This window comes from Hirundo rustica, chromosome 1, assembly GCF_015227805.2.
Source record: "Hirundo rustica isolate bHirRus1 chromosome 1, bHirRus1.pri.v3, whole genome shotgun sequence".
Lineage (NCBI taxonomy): Eukaryota > Metazoa > Chordata > Aves > Passeriformes > Hirundinidae > Hirundo > Hirundo rustica.
The window spans coordinates 105,704,573-105,724,087 of record NC_053450.1 but is presented as its reverse complement, the minus strand read 5'-3'; the positions used below and the strand labels follow the sequence as shown (position 1 = coordinate 105,724,087).

Here is a 19,515-nt window from a genome sequence, read left to right as displayed (position 1 = left end):
ATCATTAGTTATCCCAATACACAATTTTTAAAGCCATACCACCCTGTTTTAAAGAAGATATAAACAGCAGGAAGAATATTAGAACATAAAAATAGATGAATAAGCTGGTGCAAAGTGATGGGGATGAGAAGTAATCAGGAAAATGAGCTCCTGTTCTCAAAGGTTTCAGGAACCATTTACTAATAAACTCTAGAAAAGTATTGCTCTAAGAACTCTGCATGAGCAGGCCAACCTTTGGTAGGCTGCAAAACTTAATTAGACAGGGCTTAAAATATAGATAATACAATAAAGCTAGTAAGGATGACACTGTTAATTATAACCCAATTAATTTTTAAATAATTTTGTAAATATTGCATCACTGTAAATCATTATTTTTGAGCAAATACATTCATTTATCTTTCAGACTTGCCTAATGGTAAAATCAATGCTCTAGTCTGATACTAGCCAGGCCACAGCATTTTTCTGGGCATGAATATCCCTTAGCTGAAAGAAATCTGTTAGATTCCTAGGGTATTTAACATGCAATGAGAAATACAATTTTCCAGTACTTTTGGTTAATTTGCCATTGGACTCCAGGGACCCAGCTGTAGCTGGATGAAACAAATTATCATTTCCTCTGTATGGCAGCTTAAGCTGCTGAGAAGTAGCAAGATAGTGGACACAGCCTGGAGATTCTGGTCTATCTCTGAAAGGTGAAGAACTTTCCTGTAAGAGTGTCATATTCCAAAAAGCAAATTATTTCATAATCTTAAAATAGAAAACTAGTGTAATTGGTTTACACAGCTGGAGAAATAATAAGAATTAAAGTTTTTATTTCAGATTTATTTATTTGGAAGTTTTCTTTCTCTAGCTGTTTATTTCTGGCTTATAGTCCCCACTATGTCTCAGCCCCAGAATACATATTTCTCCATATCTCTCGGAATTGTTTTCACTATAATACAATATATTATGGCCAGACCTGTGTGAAAAAAAGTAGTTTTGATTCATAAGGTTTTCATGCAAACTTTTATCTCGGTTTCACTTCAAGGAGTTCATCCCTTGAGTTTGTCTTTGAGTTTCAACTTCAAAGGAACCTAAAAGTGCAATCTGAAATCCAGTCAAGGCTGCAAAGCTTTGCCTTGTTTCAGGTCAAAAGCTCAGAAAAGTATTGAATTACCTGACCAAAGCAAAATCGATTCACTAAAAAAACCCCTTCAGTAACACAAAATTATCTTGTTTGTTTTATTTCAGCATAACTCAAACTCATTAAAATCATCAAATACAGAGTTACAATCCCCACCAACACAGTCTTGACTCCTACCTTTTTGAGAAACACTCTTATAACCCCCACAAAAGCATGTATTAAGAAAAGAAAAACATATTTTACTGTGGCATATAGTACAATTTCCTCTGGAACATAATATTATCTTTAAGTAAAATGGTACTGAACAAGTGCTATCTGCACTTAAACACTTTCCAGCTCCATGGCATCATGACATCTGCTATATTTTTCATGCAATGTGCAATGCTGTTTCAAAGTGCTTACAGCTATTTTTATACCACACAACAGCTATTGTTCCAACTTCCCTCCTTCCCCAGTTATATTTTATCCTGCTACTGCCACAAACTTTAGAATTCAAAAGCAATAGGCAGCACACGAAGTGTGTCTGAATATACACACACTGCACAAGTTGGAAAGGGTCAGCATCAGTGAAGCAGAGCTGAGGTCCCAGACCTCAGGACAGCTTGACTACAACCACTTGGGAGCTTCAACAAATCCCCTCATTATTTGCAGCTGTATCTGGAACATGCTCCTGTAAAAACTGAAAATTACTGCCTGCTCAATAAAGTAAGAGTTAAGGTTGTCTCAGTCTGTATCTTGACGTTGGAATTTTTATTTTTTGCTCATTTTTGTGCCATTAGCTTCAATACTCTAGAAAGGCATAGGATTTCACACATTCTGACAGGATATCTATCAAGTGAATAACTTTCTGCTCAACCTTGTTTTGTAAAGAAAGAAGAAGTATAGCAGCACATGCTCTTTAAATAATAAAAAAAAAAGTAACAAAACTAAAGCTTATGCATCTAGGTTAGAAACTTTGAACTAGAAACGCAAAACTTCTTGAACAATGTGTCTCCAAATGACCTGGAGAGTGTATGTAAACCCCATACATTTTATGCATTACATAAAGACAGGTCATTACACTCCAAATCCCTGTTTTGGTACTTCGGTTCAGCAATATCTTTTACCTGCCTTATTGCACTGTTTTATCCATAAAAGAGAAGTGAAAACCTTATTAAGAAAAATGTCACATCTTCTTGGATTATTATTTCTTCCCTTCATAATAAATGTGATTTCAGAAAAATTATGGTATCCGTTTGTCCTTGCTACTTCTCTTTAGAATTCAAGAAGGAGGCTTAACTGTGTTCGGCTATGTCTTAAAAGCTGGTCTGCACACCACAAAGGAGCACAGACAGACATAAAATCTGTGTATTCTTTTCTAAAATTACACACAACCATGCCATCCCTGTGCACATTCCCTCTTGGTGGAAAAAGGGTCATCATACAATCTCTCCTACAGGCACTGGTACCTTAAATATTTCTCTTTAATCAAAATTAATTTGCTATTTAACTCTTACAGTTTTACAGTTTCAACAACCCGATCACAGACGACTTTGCCACTTAATGTATTAATAGTTATTATATAAAATATATCCCCTCTTACATTTATATAATCTTCAACCATAGATTAGGTTTTTGTTTTAATCCAGATAACCGTGAATGGTCAGAAATTTTCTCATTGGTTTGGGGTTTTTGGTTAAAACTGAAAAAGATTTGCAATTATCTTTGCAAAAATTATACAGAAATGTATTTAACATAAATAGTAAAGTAATATAAACTTGTATTTCTATAAATCCTGGCTTCAATTTCAACTGATCACCTGTTAAAAAGCATTTTTACTCTCTTCTCAGGAGATTGCTGGCAAAAGGAAGAAGTGAACAAAATTAAGGACTGGATATATTTTCTCTGTGTCCTAGGTATTTTTTGCAGATGAAAATCACACTTTTTTAGCAAATGAGGAGGAACAGAAGAGGCATGCCACTGACTCAGCATGCATTGTTCAGGACCTACAAAAGGGTAACAATACCTTTCTTCTTTCTGTGCTTTTATAGTGTAGGGCATGTGGAGCTCATAGGAAATATTTTTAATTTCAGAAACTCCTAACTACAGAGCAAATAATTAGATTTTAAGCCAGTTGATAATCAGTGTATAAACACCCTTTGGGATTAGCAACCTGAGCCAGAACCTCAAGCAGCAGTCAGCAGCTCTCCCCAACAGTTTAACGCAGATTCACTCTTTCCATTTGAAATTGTATCTCATGTGCAATTGCTTAGAATGCGTTTGCTTAGTACACCAGCTGCTGTTGAACTGCTCTGGTGTACAGCATGGTGCAGCACAGTGCTGTATGAATACATCATGATGCAGAAGGTGATTTAGCTGACACCTTCTTTCAAAAGAGGCTTGAGGATCTTTAACAACCAGAAAGGAAGATTTTTTTTTTATTATTATTTTTTTTTTTAAATCTCAATCATGAGAGAATTCCCTACTCCACTGAAATTTGGAAACTGCAGGGTAGCTTACAGTTATGACAAGTGGCACCACTGTAATTAGTTCCTTCGCAAGTGCACTTGAAGCTGTCCCATGTCTGGGTGCATTTTCCATCGTGTTCACAGTGATTGGGCACACACCTGTCAGGATGAGATGAAAAGACAGAAAGAGAAACCAAAATGAGCATCAAGATTTACAAACAGCAAAATTTTGAGCTGCACAAGCAGTGTATCATGTTCTTGTCTAGTAATTAATCCTTGCTATTTTAGGTGTATTAACACAATTTATATCTGACCACACAATTTCATAAAAGATTAATCAAGCCTTTGCTGAAGCCCTTTCACAAACAGTAAAAAAGCACATTAAAGGTGGAATAGACTCATCATCATAAATCAGGGTTCCAAGTAACATAAAATTGGTACTCAACTTTCAAAACAAGAAGAACATCTCAAGTCACACCTCCTCCTGCAGTGCAGGTGGAGTCATGCCTCAAGGAGCCCAGCCCCACAGCTGACTGGATGTTAAAAAACAAAATGCCACTGGCTTGCTCTTCATCTTTCTGTTGCCAGCAATGGAATAAAAGGGAGACAGGTTGCCTTCTGGCTAGGATGAAAGGAAATTAATAAAGCTGCATTATTAAAACTAACTGTAGGCTTTGTTATAGAAGTAGTGTAAGTTTTTCTCTTCACAGGGGTTTGTGGCAAGAGTTGTGCACCTTTCTCCCACACACCACTTTTCTTCTCCAGCTATGCTGTTGCCGGAGAGTGGAAGGAATGCAAAAGAAAAAGTGGAACAGCAAAACCCCAAAGTTATAGCAGAACATGTATTTATTGTTTGAAATTTTATCTAAATGTGATTTCAAAGATTTGAGTTTGGCCAGGTACTTTTATATCAAATATAGTAAAACACAGGGATTATCATTTACTTTCACCTCTGAAACTATTAAATGTCTTTTCCTTGAAAAGGCTTTGAAATACCATTTCAAAGAGGTTTTGGGGTTTTTTTCTTATTAAATTAGCTATAATCAGAGTCAGTACAGGCTCTGCCTTTTTGATCAAGAAACAAAGGAGTTTCCCTTTCATGTTTTTTTTGCTAAATCTATATTTTTTTATTATGAAATTAAAAACTAAAACTAGGAGATCTATTAGACAAAAAGAATCATTTCAGTAATGCATTAAAAAATAAGTATTCTTATCTCTGAGATAAATCTAAAGTTTATCATATTCCTGTGACAGTTAATAATACTCTCATAAACACCCTAGAAATCTTTGTTTTACTACACAGAAACTTACTGAAACTGGAAGGATCTGGGCCATTCCTCTATTAGCTTACAGTCTCTTATTTCCTCAGTTTCCAGGTAACAGCATTGGCATGCATGGCTCAACAACCAAAAATAGTTTGTGTCATAATATGCATTGGAGAATTGAATATTGTGTACTCTCATTTAGAAATGATTTTTTGTTTTGTGCATGCCAGTACACGTACCTCAAAATATACAGAATACAGATGACTTATGTCCTAGATCAGCCTTCAGAACTCAAGGCTACACATCCTTTTCCAGAAAGATTAGAAAATACTGGTGTGGCTAAAAATAGTTCTTAAAGAAATGATCTTCTAATGCAAGAAACAAAGCATTTAAAAATCTTCTTTTCATGGTAAAATACAGTGAAACTACCTGAGGCAATTATCACAGTTCAATAAATTATGTCTTCAACATGGTTTAAAGGAATTCATTTAGTTTTGTAAGTGTGGCTGGCTAAATGAATAGATAGAGCTGATTACTGCTATTCAGTTGTGTTCTCAACACCGAAGAAGAAAAACGAGAGCATTTAATAGCACATTTCTAAACACACAAACAATTAACAATTTACATGAATCCATAGCTCCTGGGTACAAGAGCAGGGAAAGAAAAGAGCAATGACATTTCAAAAATAATCTCATAAAAGTAACTTTTATTCAAGGCTGTAAATAACTGCAAAAGTTCCTAAATCTGTATATGGCTTTGTATTTTTTCCAGCTTTTCAAAATAACTTCTTTTTATGTATTTTCTTCTTCATTTACATTTGAACATACATTACTTGAAAAGCAATTTTCCAATGACCAAACCAAACATTTTTCTATGTGAATTTTACCAGCTCTTTATATGAACTCTCATGTGTAATGCTCGCAACTAGTTTCACATTTTAGTGCAGTATAACTTACTTTTATTGCAACATAACTAGTAAAGAGTCTGCATTGCTGACTATATAACTGAGGTAAATGACTTAATCTTCAGAAAGATGAAAACTAGATATTTATCTGTATCATTTAATGGAGCGTATTAAGTCATAAAAACAGAGATATTCAGCAAACTCCTTGATGTTAATTTTATGCTTCCATTATGATGGTTGGATTAGTGTAATGGCTTCCAGTAGATAGTTGGATCTGCATTTGCAAAATTTCTTTTTTACTCATCTGATTTTTGCTGTTCTAAAGATGATGCATTTAGAAAAAATGGAGTAAACAATATTTTAATGTTAGTGCACACTGAAGTTTTAATCAGATTACAGGATCATTTCCTGACGTTCTCCCTTCACCCTGTTTTCTGTTAGTTATTTTACCAGATGGAATTTTAAGATTTATTTTCTAATAAATCCATTAGCAAACTTCTGTGACATAATCTGGTGCTCATCTTTCCATATTTTAGACAAACCTTACTTACTGTAATAGAGTTTACAGGAAATGCTAGATATCCAGAGTGTAGCAATTACCAACACCACCCCCCTCCCCGCCCCCCGTTTGAATTCAGTAAACCATATCATAAAGAATAACATTTATCACTGTAAATTCCATTGTTTTTCAAACACATTCCTTTCTATAGAATGAGAATAATCTTCAATTTTCAATATACAAACATTTTGCTAAGAAATTTGTATTTTGAGCAGATACAATCATTTTGTTTATCTGTTATGCTCATCACTTAGTAGATACTCAAAATTTATGCACTCAAAGCCTTAAAAAAATTCAATGCATGCACGACTTGCAGATTATTGATATTAAAAGACTATGTTTCTAAGTAATTCAGTTCTCTTTTAGTAATAAAACTTCATTATATAAAAAGCAAAATAAAACAAAACAAACCTTCAAAACAGCACTTTCCTCCTAAACAAGGCTCTGAAGTTAGAAATCATCACAAAACAGAACTGCTAGTAAGTTCCTCATCACTGAATTGTGTCTCTTCCCATTGTGGATACCTATATTTCAAGAACTTGCAAATTGTTGCAGACTCCATTTTGAGAACTTTCTTGCTCTATGGCTCCTTCTGAAAGGCAAGCCTAGAACTTCATCCATTCAAGTATGATACACTGTCTTTTAATTTCCACCCCCGAATTTATCCATAGAGAGTTTACAGATGCTGTTTGGGTTGGTATTTTATTTTGAAACTTTGATTTTTTTTATTAAAGTGTTTGTTTTCTTTTCAGATTTACAGCTCAATACTTTGCAGAGGCAATCATAACTTCTTTTAGTCTTCAGTTTTATGAGATGAAGTCTCCTGTTGGAAAAGATATTTTTCACAGTTCTTCATTGTAACTCTGCTCCTGTTTGCACTTGCATTCTGCTGATTGTCCTAGAGGAGGTCTTGTCAGTGTTGTGTGATTTCAGAGTTATCAAAGTTTTCTGAATTCTTTACTGGAATTATTTTGTTTAATATATAGCATTTTTCTGACAACCAAAGAATAGTGGCTCAAAGTTATTCTGAGATTGCTCAGCATGTTAAAGACCTTCACTAAATTCCCATCCTTCTTCTTTTCATCACTTCCAACCAATGGCTTCCACAGCATACAGAAAATCTTGCTGCTGTTTTCAACAGCATTGCACTGTACTATAATTTCCATTGTGTCATTCAAATCATTCAGGTTATTTTTCTCGGCTGAAGCTGGATCATCAGCATGTTTCATGAAGATATTCTTAATTGTGAGCCAAGGTTGAAGCATAAAATAGGATTTTCTCTGGCACTGATCTCATCTCTCAGCCTACCGTTAGCCCATCAGTATAAATCGAGAGGCAATTCCATTTGACAGTTCATAACTTACTTTGCAATTCCTCTCTCAAAACCCATCTTTCCTGGTTTGGCTAATAATTTCCAATATATCAAATATTTTATTGACATCTGGCAAAATAGATCTATTACTTTTCTCCTGTCTGAGACAAAAAGTACTGTGCTTTATCAGAGAAGGAGATCAGGTTAATCCTCAACAATCCACTGTTGATAAACATCTGCTGCATTCTAGTCTGCCTTGCATTTACTTCCAGATAACTCCTTATTTTCCTCAAAAACATAATAAAACTACTAAAAGCAGATTAATAGGTGTCTGGTGATCTGGATTTCTCTGTTTGTGAAATTACATCAGGTTAACTCTGTCACTTCATAATACAAAACAATGAGCTTTTAAAAAAATTATTTGGGATTCTTTTGTTGTGGGTTGGTTGGTTTTGTTTGGTGTGGTTTGTTTGGTTTGTTTGTTTTGGGTTGGATTTTTTTTTTTTTTTAATTTGGAGCGGTTTTGTGGTTTTATGTTTGATTTGCTCCACATGTGATACAGTGATCCTAAATGAGCCCAATATACTATTGACAGCCAGAAAGAAAAAAATGAGAAGACAAAGAAAATGTATGTCATAACATTAGTATAAGCAAGAGAGTGATATCAGCCCCGTGGAGAAATCCTCACAGCCTATTCAGCAGAAATGAGCAAGGACTGATTTTCAATTGCACAAAAAGTTCTTGGAAACAGGAAGGTTACAAACTGTTAGAAATGTCCACAGAGGAAGGGCAAAGATGCAATGAGGTTCATTAGCGGTAGAAAGTATTTTCAGAAGCAACTCAACATACATCAGGAACGATATAAGTATGTTTGGGTCTGCGTGAAGGCAGGAGAATGAGCTCAAAGATCCTTCCATACACCTTTCTAATCTGGATAGTTTCATATTCCATAAGAAACAGAAAACATTTCTTTCTATCTCTTTTTTCTCATTATGTAATTATGTTTTCTTAATGTTGTAAATATGCTATTTATCCTCTGTAAGTCAACAGGTAACTGCTTCAGTCTTTTTAGAGGACCATATCCCTCAGGACAGGGTTGTTTAAAACATTAACTAGATTGCCTAGACATATTGTGTCTAAAGTGTATAGTATTTGACTCCAATTTTTTAGGTTTAGAGATCATTTGAACAAGAAGCTAAAAAATTGGTTTGTGCAGAAAAGCAAACGTCCATATGGCCACATGCAGACTGTTAAATAAAGTCCCTCAGTACTAAAGAATCACTAAAACCCTCACACATCTCTCCTGTAAACCACAGACCTTTCCTTAATTTCCCTGCCTTTTTCTTTCCTGCTTCCCTTTCACACTTCCTATTGCTAAGATAAGTGCAAAATACAGCTTGTGTGTAGATACAACTTAAACCAATGCTCTTTATATATACATTTGAAACAATCAAGCCAAGAAATCACCAAAAGAAAACACTCACCTGTGCAACTACTCCTTCACCTGAGAGGTCAGAAGGAACACACACACACACACACACAAAATATTTGACATGTACTGCCTGAAACTGTAGTGAAAAGAACTCAAATGCTACAGTGATAATATGAGAATTTCTGTTGAGCAGAACAAAATGTTAAAGGCTTTTTGCAAAGGAAAATAACCCAGGCTGAATTATGCTTAACATGAAATTCAATCTTTTCCTTCTCATCATCAAATCCCTATCTAATCTTCCTCCTGCTCACACCTCACCTCTCATTTCTCTCCCAAATTGCTTCTGTTCTGCCTTTTTGTCCATTTCTGCGCCTCAGAACTAACAACAATCAGTTTGTTTTGAGTAGTTTTCTAGTATTTGCCCACTAGTTGCCCTTTTTAACACCTCCAAACTTATCTTTCAAATCCATATTTTTTATCACCATTTTTTTGCAAAGATCCTTCAAAATGCATACTGCTGTCCTTTTGAGTGTGTTGTTCTGTCACCATCTACCTTTATTCACACCCACAAAAAGACTATTAAAACATTATAAAAATTTAGAAGTTTTTTACTCTTCAGGATTACCTGACTGCTCAAGAAGACCATGAAAGATTACACCTATAAAATAACATACAAGGAAAAGAATTTGTAGGAGCAATAAATGCTTTCAGCTGATAACTTGAATCACTGAAGGTCTGTTTGTTTATTTAAAAAACATTTTGTAAACCAGTAACCAAACCACAAAAAACATTCTAAACATATGTATCTGTTTGCAGTGATGTTTGTTCTAATGCAATAGGAGGCATTGCACTCATCATGGTAAAAGCATACTGAAAATAAAGTAACCCAATTAAGGACACAGTGCTATTGTATCTAATGTACCAACATTAGATTAAAATTTAACATTCCAGAGAGAGTCCATGTTTTTCAGAATATCCTAAATGAAACTAAAACCAGCTAATCTACCTGTAAGATTATTTATTTCTTACAAGGTAGCAAGTGGTTAAAGTGACCTTGAGATTTTCAGCAACATGATTTGGAACTCCTATGCAAGGGAACACAAGGGGCAGATGGAAGGGACTCTAAAATTAATTTAGATTCACATTAATTCCTAAAATAGTTCAATTTGCTGCTGACTTCTAAGCTAATTGTGCGCACATGCATATAATCAACATTGGCAGAACTAAATAAACCTGAACCAAGAAGTACGTATCCTTTCTTTGTCACTGACAGGAATGCAAAGCCTTCTTCGGCGGACATTATCAAACTTGTTCTGTCATGAGAGTAAAAAAAAAAAAAAAAAAACTTGGCCCTTTTAAAGACTGTGATTTACAAATAAAAACTCAATTTTAAAATATAGAGTGACATTTGACTAAGAAAATTCCTTTATGACAGACTTCCCAGTAAAGGTTGTCAAACAGTTTTTTTAGTGTTATCTTCAGATCTGTAAGGTTCCATGCTAAACTCTTTGCATTAGAATGATTAATGGAGAACTTAATGGATAAAGTATCAGAGTTAACTCATTTGGATTAAATGATCCTCTTGGATTTATCCAGTTTTTATTTTGTGCACACCAATGTAGAGACTAATTTTCCTTTCTTTTCTACTGTTCTTAATTTTCAGAGCACTTCGCAAATTAGTTCCTCAGAATTAAATCATGATGATTCCCCTTTAGCTATTGCAGGAGCTGAACAAGCCATTTGTCTGCATTTGTTGTAGACAATTTTCTGTACCTGTATGTTTTGCATAACCTGGGCTCTACATTGCATCTTGATGGCTGAAAAACTACTTTTGTCCAACTCTAACTGTTGCCCCTTCTGCTGAAGCTAAGCGGGGGAGGATAATTTTACAGCAGCAATTAACAAGAGGGAATTTTACAGCCCTGGAATCTCTTCTGTCGGTTCCTACCAATTGTTTCATGACACGGGAGACCAGCTCTGCGTGGAGTTGAAGCAGGAGGAAATGGTGTATTTGGCAGCGCTTACTCAGGTGTTGTCTATCTTCTCTGGAGGGGAACAGGGCAGGGAATGGGAACATCAGGATAAAGTGGGGGTAAATGACCCATAGGCTGCATATAGTCCAAGAGCTGCAAACTAGAGCGTGCTGTGATAATCTTCAGAGGTAGATGATAAACCCAGAAATTCATAAAATGAACTAATCAGGCTAGATAAAAGTTACAACTTCTGCTGCACAATGTTTTAGTCAGAAAACTCAGGCTGAGGTCTTCAGCTGGTGTAAATAAGAACATTTGCATCTATCTTAAGCCAGTTAAATGAGTTCAAACAAAAGGCTTCTTTCCAAAAGGCTACTGACGGAACATTATTTATCTCCTAGGGGCTTGATTTTAGCCTTTTCCACTACCTTGTGAAGACCTTTACCTAGTCATTAACCAGGTTAAGGCTGTCTATGAAAGCTGTATAAAAATTATTTTTGGACTGGTGTGTTTGAGTTTATTATTTGAACAAACATGCAGGAGTGGTAGTTATTCACTAATCTAGCTGTGCCACATTGGCACAGCTCAGACCTCTTGGGAATATGAGAATATGAGTTAAGCACTGAGACTCTCCAGAAGAATCTCATGGGTTTTAATTACTAAGTTTCTGAAGAAATTTTTAAACCCTTCCAAGTATTGCCCTGTTCAAAATCTGACTGGATTAGTTTTGTATTCATCTAATCACCTCTCTTTTGCTACTGCAAAGAGGTAAAGTAGAACATACTCGCTGAGCTTGAGAACAAGCCATAAAATAGATTCTTTGGTATCTTAATTATTTTTTTTCTTTTCTCAGCTTTAATTAAACACAGCTCCTGAGATTTTATGATGTCAACTTTATAATCCAGCTTAGACATTTGAAGAAAGTTGCTCTTATTTTTTAGAAGATCATAATTATCAGAGCATGTGGACCAGTGAACAGCCTACATAATATAGAAGAGTGACTACAATATTCTCTGCTAATAAACACAACTGATCATGCATTGAATTACCATTCAAATACAGAATTTATAGAGCTGTGTTTTAAATGATATTATTCCTAAATTTATATTTTAGGGAATAAAGAAACTGGTAATTAGAAATATTTATTTTTCTTCCCATAACATAAAGAATTACTTAGTAATAAAGATGAGTATCATACCAACAGATGACTTTGTATTAAAAGCCTCTTGCTCTGTCAATCAAACCTTAATGTGGGCTGTCATAACCAAAGGCTATGACACTTCTCCACTCCTTGGTGTACGACATAGGGCATCTTATATTTTACATTACTTCTTTTGATTGCCTGCCTCTTCATTGGGGATAACAATGATCTCACGCTGATCTTCAAATGGGTGACAAAAGCTTTGCTTCATCATATGCAGAAAGAACAACCCATTAAATATCTCTTGCTTGGCAAATGTAGAGCATATTAATCACCTTGATGATTGTGAAGCTACCAGATGCTTTCAGCTACTATTGATATAAATACAATATTGGCTCAACTTCCTAATTTATTAATCTGGTTACGACCTGATGAGATGGAGTTGTATTTGTAGCTGGTAGATTTTGAGTTGAACATATTGAAAGTCAGTATCCCAACTGCTATGGCATTGTGGTTTAAAGGAAACTTGAGGTAAAACATGATTTGGTACTACCAAAGTGATCCTCATTTTACAAAGTGCACATTGCCTTAATGACTTTGTTTAAAAATACTAAACAATAGTTCTAGTCCTAAAAAAAATCACTACAGCAAGTGGTCTTTTTACTTACCTGGTATAACAAACTTTTGATTTTTATTTGATTCATTTAAACCACATTTAAAAATTATTATATTTATTTTGCTATCATTACTGTTAGGAATCTGGCCACCTTCTTCACTGTGATAGAGAAAACCTGGAAGATTCCCTCAAGAACCATTTATCTTACAAATACCAATTTGAATGGTAAAGTTAAGACAAGCCTGAATGTCTTGACAGAAACTGGACCTTGCATTACCATTCAGATTATAAATGGTTGATTCCAGTGGATTTTTCTAGTACCCATGCAACCAGAGGTGTCTGTTCTGTAAGCATTGTAGGTATCACTTTCTGTCTGAGCAGTGAAGGTTTTCCCCTTCAAAACAAAAATATGGTCTTTGCAGTAAAGCAAGACACACAATCTATGCAATAAAGCAAATGTGAGATGGAAACAAATGAGAATTTTTTTCTGAGGTGTTTATTAATGACAACTGGTCATTAATAACAGTTTCATTATTAAATCCCTAGTAGAACACATAAGCCAAGGACAGTAATTTCTCCTGCCTCTGACAGAAACTCAGATCATTCTTATTTCTTGATAGAGAAAAAATAAGCCAACTTTAGTTATCCCGTTCTAGTATAAGAGCTGAGGTCAGCATGCTTTCCATGCAAAGCATCCTTGCCAACTCCTAGTTTGCTCAATATTGGCAAGGACATATAGACTAGGTTCTCTGAGTCATTAATTTAAATTTGACTTGGATCAATCATGAATGAATCAGATGTAGGCAGCATTCACACATTATTTACTTCACATGGAACACTCTCCCTGAGCTGACCCTTAGAGTCACAAAGCTAAATTTTATTTCATCATTGTTGGAGGCAATGTAATGTGCATATTTACTTGTAGCCCTTTCCCCCTTCTCTATTCCCATTTCTTATCTTTTCTACTTTCAAGATTTTTTTGATCAGAAAAAAGGGTTTAATTTATATTTGCATAGGATGTTATCACAATGGAATTTCCTCCTCCCTGTAATTGCAGTCATCATGAACAACAATAGCAATAAACAGGAACACAGAAATTAGTTATCTTTTTGCACTGCTCTAGTCTCCTCGTCTCCTCCAAATTAACATGGAGCATACGCTAAAATCGACAAAATCTGCTTTTTTTCGCCTGTATTCTGACAATTCTGCCATCTACCAGAAACAGCAACATGCTCAGCTAAAATATCAGGTATAAAACATGAAGTGTATAGGTTAAACTGACTTATTCCCCTGTCTCTTATCTCTGTTCTTAGTGCACATCAGTATTTTATTCTTTTATACAAGCCCTAAAACATTTTATAAATTGTAATTTAATGAGTGTTGTAGTCTAAAGATACGAAAAGCAAGGATGCGCCAATGAATTTGCAGCTCTGCTGCAGTGTGGTCATAGCTATGTGATAAATATACTAATACAGTGCTCTACTCACAACCTATTATTCAATTCATTTCAAATTTGCTGAAAACAGATATGTACTGTGAGTAATAAACAATTCATTTATTACCTTGAACTTGTGTAATGAACTGCTTTGGAGCCAGGAGGCTTCCTGTTGAAGTAATAAGTAGGTGTGAGTGCATGCACACCGGTGCATTTCTGTTCTCACACCCACATTCAATATACATAAACATATACACATGCTTTTTCTGAGAATGATGACAATTTCAACCTTCTGAAAATGGAACTCCTTTCAAGAAAACAGTTCATGTTTAGAGCAAAATTGTTTTCAAGGAAAATGTAACTGAGGATACAGCAGTTCTAACAACATATACTTGACTGTAAAAAATATAATGGCATGACCCTGGTATGCCTAATTTTAGTTACAAATAGCTCATTGATGAGGTTCTATTATTCTACCAAAATAGACTTGTGATTGCCCTATAGAACAATTGGTAGACTATAATTTAGAATACTTTAGAGGACCCTGATTCTTTTTTTCTGCATTTCAAGCACTGCAATTTGGGAACCATAGTTCAGGGTCTGTCAGTATTTCAGTTTATTATAAGCTTTGATTTTTCAAGGGTTTATATTTCTGTTACAAATTTTACTCCAGAAATTCAGCAAACAACTCATAAGCCAGAACAGAAATAAATACTAGCATACTGCCAGCATTGGATCTGAAACAGCTCATGCACTTAGTATTCCAGGAGAGTAAGGACAAGCTGGTAGATACTTTTAGAGGTTTTTATTTAAATAGGAGAGGAAAATAAAGAAAAAAAATCCCTACACAATATTTTGTTTTTGCTTTCCAAACATTTTGTCATGAAATCTTTGACACTTCTTGAAACAGATTCTTCAGAGGAAAGGGCCAGATTTGATTAATATCTCAACTTGAGATATGTGGGAAAACACGTTGAAGTTCTTGAAACATAAAATTTGATGTGTTCAAAATGAAGAGCGTATTTTTTAGCTTGAAATAATTTCTCATTTTTAAATGTGATATAAAATACACTATGTAGATGGGACTATACCAAGCCAAGTCATAATACCTTCAAACCCTCTGTTTCAACTTGAAAGTATACTTCCAAATATTTTCCTGAGGGAAAAAAGGGTTGGGAGCCATTGAGTGGGGCAGTATGCAAGAAAACTATTGAAAGAATCTCTGCAGCTTTGACAGTTGCACTGACAGCTGAACTGGGAATAAGAAGTTAGCCTGAAATTCAGCAGATTTGATATGGGAGCAATCTAAACCGGTGGTGCACCATTGGCTCCATCAATGCTAAGAAAGGAATTTAAACTGAAAACCGAAAAGCAGATACTGAGAGTCACTGACAAAAGTGAGGGAGAAGAAAAAGAAGTGCAAAAAAAGGTGCTTAATCACAAGCGCTCATCACTGTTGGGGAAAGTATTTCAAACTACTTGAAAAACAGAAATTGGAGAGCTGCTTAAAACAAGAAAATAAGGAAACAACACAGACTCCAAGGACAGGAAAGAGATGAACTACTGTAACCTCAAGTGCCAATAAAATTAATGTTTTGGGAAGCATAAAACAATATAATCAACTCATCATGTCAAGATACCTGTACTTGTATACTGGCACTGAAAAATATCTAATTGTCTCTCTTTTTGATATTCTCTTAAAACTCAAGGTATTTTGACTGATTCATGGAAATCTGCTAATACCTTCTATTTACCTTATACACAAAGGGATGTGGTGCTATATGTACAAAACAAGAATGTAACCATGACCACTGCTGCAAAAATAATATATCTTTTCCTTGTTTAACTATTTCAAAATACCAGCTATATGGTTGTTATGGGTCGGCATAGCTTGGTTTTTAGTTAGGGAGGAACGTGGAGTGTTTTTCCATGGCAGGACCCTGGAATTGTTTTAAAAGGACAGGGACCTATCAGAAGGCTAGTTTGGGATATTGCTTTGACCACTGAGAATGTTAAATGTCACTTTGGGAAGTACCCATATAAATCCTAATTTGTTCAGTTCAGCCCTTTTTCTTCCTGGCCAGCCGAACAGGTAACACTGAGTTGAGCCTGCTGCTCCCCCCAGCTTTTGTGGGGGGAAGCTGGTACTGAGGCTTAGCCAGACTCCATTGGCTCCTGGCGGGGGAGGAGAGGTTGCAGCTTTATATCAACTACTTTGAAAAAAACCTCTGCAGAGCCATGGAGCACTGGAGCAAGGACAAATCTTCGCTGGCCAGGCCCCTGATAACAGCCATGGACCCAGTTGGGCCAAGGCTGCCCCGATTGTCACTGAGGGGTGGGCAGAGCTCTCCCTCCCCTTGCCTCCTCCAGTGATTCCTAGACAGGGAAGAAAGGAGTGGAGGGAGGAAACTGGATCGATCTGAGGTGCAGCATAGGAGAGACTGCTGCTGGCAGAAATCACATGGCTACTGCAGGCCTGGGCAGATTTACCACTTTCTTGGCAACATGAAGCTTCCAAGGCCTAACCCTTCTCTGAGAGAGAAAAGAAAGAGACAGAGTAGACATAGAAAAGACACCGCATGAAGTCAGTGGAGAAAGAGTGAAAGAACCGATAAAGATTATTAGAAGAGGGATTGAGGAAATGAACATTTTTTAACCGGACTTCTCTGGGGTAAACTATGGAGAAATGGACTGTTTCTTGTAACATCTTAATGTTTGTTCTAGTCAAAGTTGGGGATTGATATGATTGAGATTTAAGTGGGAATCTCAAAGCCTCCTTGCTCCTCGGGTAAAAGGAGGTCTCAGCCTTTGGGATGAAGATGATTTTAGAGAGAAAGCGATTTGAAGCCCTTGGCTCCAGGGGGTAAAAGGAGGTCTCTCTTTCTTTTGAGAGAGACAATTTCAGAGATAGAAGAAGAGAATCCTTGTTTTGGACTAGAGAAAACATTCTTAAACAGTACCCCAAATACACTGAAAGGCCCATGAGTAGTCTGGGGAAAGGCTGCTAATGGGTGGAACAGCACAATCTGCAAAAAACTCCAGGCAGTTGCAGATTTGTGACATTGAGAGCCACAAGACTGTTTTTGTCTTGTGGCAAGTGTCTCCAGAGGACTCGAGAGAGACCCCTCTCCCCAAGTGATGAAAGATTATGTTTAAATGGTGAAACTGACTGAAAATCACAGGTTGTCTCTCTCTTTGTTTGTAAGAAAGTTAACAGTTTGTTAAGGGAAGAGTGTTTTCAAGTTTTATTTCAGTTTTTTTTTTTCAACTTTTCTTTTTCATTCTTTTAGTGTGTGTTAATAAAACTATTTGTTTATTTTTAAGCTTAAGCCTGCTTTGCTTCTCCTGATCTTCTCCCACAAAAAAGAGTATAAACACTAAGGCCACGACACTAAATTTAGCAAACAGAATTTGGCAAATGTAAAACCACTACAATGATGTACTTTTTTTATTCTAAAACTTTGCTTTCTTTATTTAGTACTTGTCCCTTAACTTCTGCATGTTGAAAGCATGTCCAAAATTCTGACTGCTTCATCTCCCTTTTATATGAGAGATTGGAAAGAAATGCTGAAGCAATATCTTTCTCTGGTCAAATCTTTTCTTACTGAATATTGATGACAATATCAAGATCTTTGAAGCTCTTCTCTCTTCTCTGGAAGATCTGCATTTGGTAGATGATGTAAGAGTGGTTGATGCAGAGAAGGGGTACCCCAGATGTTCAGTCATGATTATGCTCACTTGTACTTATAAAATAATAAATATGCTGAACTGCAACAAAAAGTCCCAGTTGCAGTAACCTCTGGTCAGGAACCACAGGCAAGGACACTACTCTTTTTTCTCACCACTTTATCTACAATACCAGCCAACTTGGTATGTTACTTTATGTCTGCTTTACCCTCAGATACACATCTCTTCTTTCTACCTCTCACTGCTATGAACATTTCTGGTCAAAAAAAGAATCCTGAATAACATCATAAACCTTTATTGAACCCAAAATTTTATAATGTTATTGAATGTTTGTATCTACAGGGTGTCATATATAGATTATACTCATGTCAGATAATATGTATAATCTACTTATGTCCTTACAGTAAAGGAACAAGTAAGCCTTACAGTGCTAATGCTTAGGTTGTAGCCCATGTACTAACGCTCTGCTGTAGTTTCTGGATCATGAAATAAAGCAAACTCCATGAATCAGCATTTACACATCTGATCTGGAGAAATTAAACTAGAGTTTATGTAAATTAGTCCAACAGCAATAAGTCAATAAAGCTTTGGAAGCCTCACATGGAATCCAGTCACCCTGTAAGGAACTGTCAGAAGAGACAGGTGCCCTGGTAGGCATCTGTGGATCCTCTTTTTTGATAAAGAAGGACCTACATCCTGGTCTGAAAAGAAAAACTTAAAAGACAAATAGGGAAAACATGTTTGCTTATAGTTGGGGGGGGGGGGGGGGGGGGGGGTGGGGTGGGATTTTTTACCTAAAAAGATAACTCAGAAAACAGTCCAAAGCAAAAGGAAATGCTCCAACTTTGAAAAAAAAATGTAATTCTTATTCTCTTCTTCATAACAATTGTACATTTCAGTGTTTCATGGGAGGATATTTTTTTTCTCTCCAACGCTCAGATGTGGAGCACTGGAATCAAGGCTATACAAAGTAATTGCATACACTAAGATGGTGCAGCCATCCTTTACATTTTACCACATAAAATTATGAAATAGCATCAGATGAATTAGGATCTGCTAAAACAGCCTGCACTTAATTCTTAGACTTCCATAAACCCTGATTTTTGGTGGATGGCTTTTCACCTTAGAAATCAGGGATTTGACCAAGCTATGTAAACCCAGTTAAAAAGAATTTGTCTTAGTTTAATGGAGGCCAGCACCAATGGATAAGAAATTTAAAGCTTCAGCTCAGAAATAGAGTAAACTAAGATTTACTAACTTGATAAATTTATTTCTCTAGTACTTCAAAACAAAAAATAGGGAGCAATGGAAAGTGAACCAGATGTGAAAGTGGTAGCCTGTGTGACTTTTTCTTCCAGTCTATCAGATGCCACAAACTTGCTAAACAATACATTCATATTCTCAGAATACTATTAGTGATACTCCCAGTTAACTTATTAGAATAACTTAAAAGACTTTGTGACTTTTCCCCTAAAAATGGAAATACTTTTAATTAAAGTCTTAGCTGTTTATTTATGAAAAGTGATTTCCATCTTAATACTTTAAATATACAATGTGTTTCTTCAAGTTATAATTGTTCTCATTTATAGAGTATTCTATAGTAGTGTTTAATGGCACCAGC

At 35.7% G+C, this 19,515-nt stretch overlaps 1 protein-coding gene across 1 annotated transcript in view; it reads right to left on the bottom strand.

Annotated features, from left to right (window-relative positions):
* Positions 1 to 19,515, bottom strand: part of CNTNAP2 (contactin associated protein 2) — a 770,772-nt gene that overhangs the window by 339,374 nt on the left and 411,883 nt on the right. Inside the window, exon 11 of the mRNA XM_040057848.2 lies at positions 3,623 to 3,729. Within this exon, the coding sequence (XP_039913782.1) occupies positions 3,623 to 3,729 (107 nt within the window). The remainder of the gene's footprint in view (positions 1 to 3,622; positions 3,730 to 19,515) is intronic.